This window comes from Phyllostomus hastatus, unplaced genomic scaffold (assembly GCF_019186645.2).
Source record: "Phyllostomus hastatus isolate PE091 unplaced genomic scaffold, TTU_PhHast_1.1 phas_scaffold_345, whole genome shotgun sequence".
In the NCBI taxonomy this organism is placed as follows: Eukaryota; Metazoa; Chordata; class Mammalia; order Chiroptera; family Phyllostomidae; genus Phyllostomus; species Phyllostomus hastatus.
The window spans coordinates 16,575,336-16,581,335 of record NW_025334024.1 but is presented as its reverse complement, the minus strand read 5'-3'; the positions used below and the strand labels follow the sequence as shown (position 1 = coordinate 16,581,335).

At 52.6% G+C, this 6,000-nt stretch overlaps 1 protein-coding gene across 1 annotated transcript in view; it reads left to right on the top strand.

Moving 5' to 3' along the window:
- Nucleotides 1–656: 656 nt before the first annotated feature.
- The window catches only part of CDH1 (cadherin 1), a 74,773-nt gene continuing 69,429 nt past the window's right edge, over nucleotides 657–6,000 (top strand). The window contains exons 1-2 of the mRNA XM_045818754.1: nucleotides 657–828; nucleotides 1,660–1,774. Coding sequence (XP_045674710.1) covers nucleotides 763–828; nucleotides 1,660–1,774 — 181 coding nt within the window. The 5' untranslated portion in view covers nucleotides 657–762. The remainder of the gene's footprint in view (nucleotides 829–1,659; nucleotides 1,775–6,000) is intronic.

Below are 6,000 nucleotides of genomic sequence, written 5' to 3'. Positions count from 1 at the left end.
AGTCCTCCACCATCACCTACTTGCCTCAAATTCTTTATGCCTCAGTAATGCCTCTCAAATGAGGATAATAACACAGCTTTTGGGTTGTTTTGAGATGAGATACAATGAGATGGTCAGTGTCACGTGCTTAGCACAGAGCCTGGCACCATGACTTCCAATACCTAGCACCAGCTGTTACTGTTATTATCACTCGTATGTGTACAGAGCTTTTATGGTGCAGGAAACGTTGTTCTCATTAATCGCGTGGCAAGCTCACAACATAGGGAGGCATTTGTGATTATTATCCCATTTGGAAAGTGAAGAAACAAGTTTTGAAAGGGCAGATCCTGCCCAGTGAACTGATTTGCAGACACCAACCTTTGGAGACCTGGAGTTAAAAAGACACAACTCAATAAAGGGTCAAGCCCAGGTGGTAGCCACCCACAGCGAGACTGGGTGGCATCTCGGCGGTAACAGAAATCCTGGAGCCCCTGCACCCAACCCTGGCTCCCGCGGGTCAACGGGTCGGCGCGAGGCAGGGGCGGGATTCCGGTGGGCCGTCCTTTCCTCGTCTGAGTAGGAAGCTGGGCCGCGCCGCGCCGCTCATTGGCAGGTGCATCCTCAGCCAATCAGCCTTGCCGGGGGCGGGGCCTTAGAGACTCACCTGGCGGCTGCGGCCGATCCCTACTCAGTGGCGTCGGGAGCCTCAGGCCACCTGTAAGTTCTTGAGAGTTCTGCCAGACTCAGGCCCAGCCGGCCGGACCGACCCTCGCCTGGCCCGCCATGGGCCCTCGGTGCCGCAAACTCCCCGCGCTCCTGCCGCCGCTGCTGCTGCTGCTGCTGCTGCACGTACGTCGGGTCCCCCGGCTTTGCGGGGGACGTCTCCGCGCCCTGGCCCCTAGTCCCTTCCTCTCCTGTCGTTCCTTCCTCTTTTCTGTCGTCCCCGCTTCCCTTTATTGCAACAATGTTTGCGCCCAAATGCCCGGAGCAGCCTAAGCTGCTCGGCGGAGGCGAGCGCGGCTCTGCCCACCAGCCGCTCCGCACCCGAGGTGGGGGCGCGCCTCGCTGCGGGCTCTGGGGACCCGGGTTCGGCTGCAGAATGGGCCGTGGGCGGAAGGGGGGCCTGGGGGCAGAGCGGGGGTCAGGGTATTGCAAAGGGGAGCCCCCGTGCAAATCCAGGGGCGGCCGGGAGGAGTGGGGACGGTCTCTGAGGTGACGAAAGGGGAATCAGTAGAAATAAAGGCACCTGACAGTTACAGAAAGGGTTGTAAGTCGGTATGGGGGCGATCCCGGCATGAGAGAGTGGGGTCAAAAGTTGTGAGAGCGCCCTCGGTGTGAAGAGCCAGACTTAGGAATGGGAGCGTCCCGGGTATGAGGGAACTAGCGCTGGGAAGGGGAAGGGTGTCTCCGGTGGAACTAGAAAGGCGGGGGGACGAGGTGAGGGGCCAGGTGGGGAGGGGGCGGCCCAACAGCACCCAGTCCCTGGCGTCCCTAGGGGCTCGGCGGCCGCAGGTCTGGGAAAGAATTCGGAGAGGCCGCCTGCCCCGGGGGGTGGGGGTGGGTCGGTCGGTCCCGCAATCCCGACGCTGGGAGCGAGGGAGGGGCTGCGCTGTGGGTTTCGGTGTCGGCGGGAGGGGAACCGCGGAGCCACCCCGGTTCAACGCGTTTCTCCCACCCCAGGTCTCACCGCGGCCCTGCCAGGAGCCAGACCCCTGTCGTCCCGGCTTTGGTGCCGAGAGCTACACGTTCACGGTGCCCCGGCGGCACCTGGAGAGAGGCCGAGTCCTGGGCAGAGGTGAGGGCGCGCGGCCCGGGTCCTTGGGCCGGGAGGGTAGGAACGGGCAGGGTCCGAGAATCGCGCTCCCACGTCCAGGGGCTAGACTGGGCAAACGCCTTGTTCCTTGACTCAAATGACGCCCCTTTGGAATTTCTGCAGATGCAGGGGTCTAAGCGTCGCGCTGAGGGCGCACGGTGGTCGAAGGGGCTGTCCTGGGGTGGTGAAATGTGTCACGAGGAGGGGACACTAACAGAGGACTTCAGTGTGTCTTCTGTCGTCCTGGCTACTTCAGAGACAGTCTATCATCTAATACTGCAAAAATCTAACATGTGGGCAGGGCGGGAGGAGAGTGGCAATTCCTGATTCACAGGCGAGCAAAGGAAGGCTAAGAGAGCGCAGTCCACTTGCCCGAGGCCCACAGAGCGGGGTTTGAATGAGCATCTCGCTCCCAGGTCCGAGTCTGCACCACCTCTGCAGTTCCGAGGTTGTGGCTTTTACCTACAGAGATGACAACATTTGGGTACAAGAACTATTCTCCCAAGGAAGGATGTTTTTAAAAAAAAAAAGCCTGGTAGCTCTGACTCAGGGAATGAAAATGGACAAATGTACCCCTGTGACCTCTTATCGCTGTGATAATCGGAATTCTAGAGTTTTCTTTGTTTCATCTCTCTCTTGTCTGGGGGTGAAAGCAAGGGAGGTTGGTTTCTTACCTGTTTCCCTGATTCCCGGGTGCTTTTTTCCTTGTTTTCTTTCTTTATATTTAATTTAATTTAATTTTTTATTTTAGAGAGAGGGGAAGGGAGGGAGGAGAGGAAGAGAAACATCGATGTGAGAGAGAAATGTAGATCGCTTGCCTCTCACAGGAGCCTTGTCCTGAACCCATAACCCAGGCATGTGCCCTGACCGGGAGTCAAACCGGTCACCTTTCAGATTGCTTTACTTTTTTCTTACCAAACGACTTTCTCCTCCCTCTCGATTTTAGTTTATCAGGCAAGTTATCATTATAATAAATGAAGCACTTTTTGAAAGAAGAAATCACCCACAATTCCCCTGAGGGCGTTCATTGTTTATTCTTCCAGTCTTTGGCCACGTGGACAATCTACAGCAATCATGCTGTTGTTTGAAAAAAATTTTTGAAATTTGGAAGTTGTTCCAACAGTGGGTGGCATTTTTTTAAAACAGAAACTACAGCTCGATTGATTAAAATCTATTTGCTTTTCCGAGTAATTGTCTGTGTTGTGTGTGTGGAGCTTTCTATTGGATCAGTAAGGAAGTGTTTGCCTGATTTTTGCCAAAGGTCTGCCATTACCTCTGGCCGTGGGTTCTGCCCAGCACTGTGCCGGGCACCTGGGAATGAATGGAGATACGGGGACATTCCAGGACTTCGTGCTCCAACAGGTTGCAAAAAGTGCCCCAGGACCCCCTTACGGGGCACAGTGGAACATGGGCATTTAGGTGCCTGGAATGTTTTGATGGGTAGCATTGGACAGTGAGGACTGGCTTCTGGGAGGAGGCAAAGCTGACCCAGCCTTGAAGAACGGGGTCAGGGGTTAGAAACAGAAGTGTGTGTGTGTGTAAGTGAGGTGTCCCAACACAAGTGCTGGTCACTTTCTTTTCCCGCATCAAGACATTTGTATCACCAGGGGGGTGTTAGTCTAGTTTTTATCTGCCTCAGGAGTTCTTATGTCTGACCAATAATAATAATATTACATATTAATAGTATAATAGTTATTAGAATTAATAGCCATACCTATCATTCACTTTTAACTAGGCTCTGGGGCAAGTGCCTCATACATTTTACCTCATTTCTTCCCGAGACTCAAGAGTGTGGGTACCCTTTTTCTACTTTGCAGATGAGAAAGTGAAGCATACATAAAGCAGTTTGTCTGCTCAGGGTTTCACAGCTGGCCTTTCTCCCGTTCTCTCCCCTTCTCTTCTCAGCAATCCCCAGAAGGAAAGAGGGGCTTGGGGAATTAGTGTCTGCCGGGAAGTGGACTTCCTCCTCCTCCCTGTGTGCCTGCAGGAGGGGAAGTGTTGACAGGGCAGACCCGAGAGGGGTGGTGGAGAGAGAGCCGGGTCAGACAGAGCAGGTGCGAGGCGCAGGGGGCCCGCAGCTGGTGACGGTCTTCTCAGGCCGCTCGTGTGGCTGCTACCAGTTCTCTTTATGGCCGCCTCCCCATACGCACTCAACAGCTTTCCTGACATTTCACTTTTGGGGGGCTTTTTGGACTATGAATTGCCCCAGGACAGAAATGGCCTTCTGATAAAAAAAACACATGCAACTTGAGAGAACTGGCTTTGTAATTTAAAAAGGCAGCCAGGGTTTAGGGAGCTGGCCTCCCTCTCCTTGGGCAGCCTGGAGAATGGGGAGAAGCCGCATCAGTACCAGGTCTAAACACTGGCTCCATGGAGAGTTTGCTGTGTGGGAGTTTGAAAACGATGAACTTGTCCCTCTTTGTCCACTGCTGACCATCGAGTGTCACAAAAAGGATTTGGCTAAACTCAGGGGTCATTCCTGTGGCCCGTGAGATCCTTGTATTTATTTCATTGGTTTCCCTCCAGGTTCTAGAATGGAGAATGTTTTACAAACAAACAACAAACAAACAAACAAGCAATCAAACAAAACCCAGCTGTGAACTTCTTTAGTTTCTGATTATTTTTCTTTTTCTTAGCGCAAATTGGTTTTGGGATCAAGTATTACCTCAGTGCACTCAGCTGTAAGGTAACTGGAGGTGGGGGCAAGGAAGGCAGCAGGCTTTTAAACTGATGGTTTCCTTGCTCTGCTCTCTCTGCCACCTGGCCTTGGGCAAACAAGGCTTATATTTTGTATCCAAGCTCTGGCTGATGGATTGACCTAGCTCACAGGCACAACCACCTGTGTGGATTAAGTACACCCATTTTCCCTCTTTCTGAAAGATGTGCTGAAACTCGGTGGGAACCCTCTGCAGGGGTGGGGAGGGCTAATTAAATGGGCTTTAAAAAAACAAATAGAAACTGGCTTTGGGATGCTCTTATATCATCAGATCCCCACTCCCCAACGCTCAGACTCCTGGAGGATCATTTCCTGATCACGTCCGCATTACTCACATCTGTGACGAGGGTTATGCAGGGCTCACTGGGGAAGCCGCCTAGAGGGCCATCCTCCGGCCCTTGCTTTTGTGCCTCACTAGGAGCAGAAACCCAAGGTCCTGGGCCCTGCAGGGCCATTTAAGGGAGGCTGGCTGCTGCTCCTGCCCTTTCTCTGCCAGGTGGCTATGGAAATCCCTGTTTGCTCTCCGGGCCTTTTTACTGAGCGAGCCTTTTCTTCCGAAATGCTCACCTTGGTGTCTGTTACACATTCCCTTCCAAGCGTAGCCCCAGATAAGCCCGTCGCTGAAGCAATCAGCTCTCGCATCTCCCAGAAGCTGCCAAAACCCGAAAGTCCCCGAGAGGCACCTGTCACAATCCAGACTTGTGGGTTTCTCCCCTGCCTCGACTCCCATCTCCTCTCGGGGGCTGAGTGAATTCAGGATGGCTGGTTGGGATAGCTCTGGAAGTAGTATCTCAAAGATCCAGGTTTGAATTTCAGCTATTAGCTGTGTGACGCGGGGTAGATCAGTTTACTTGGATGAGCCTCAGTTTCCCCATGTGTAAAATGGAATGCAGTAATAGTTATAGGTTTGTCATGAGAATTAAACGTGCGTGTTCCACTCATAGAGTGCCGGCACAGGGCAGGACCCTGGGGTTACAGTAATAAATAAAGCAGATGTGGGCTGAGCATGAAGGCAGGTGAGACAAACATAAAGAAATAAGAAAGGATGGTGCATCGATGGATCACTTCTTAGGGACAGAGTAGGCATTCAAGTATCATTTTGGACAAATGAATACACGAATGAATAAATAGTTACTGCTCCTCATACTTTGGCTTACCTTTTTCCTCTTAAACTCTGCGGCCTCAGGCCAGCCCTGGATGTGCGTCGTGGATGGCCAGGGAAGAGTCGGGGCTGTGGCTGTTGAAGCTTTGTGCTGTGTGTCCCCGGGTTACAGCGCACTGAGTGCTTCCTTCTGAAAGCTTCGGAGGGCAGAGAAGGGAGACCTCAAACCCCAACTCGGAAATGGAAAGGCAGTTAGTCCTTTTTAAGTGTTTTTCATCTTTGGTCAATTAAAAAGAAATTTGTAGTGGCCTTTCTTTCTCCCTGTCTCTGTTTCCCTTTCTCTAATTTGTTTCCCATTTAAATGCCTCAGCTTATGCTTGGCAGGGCTGT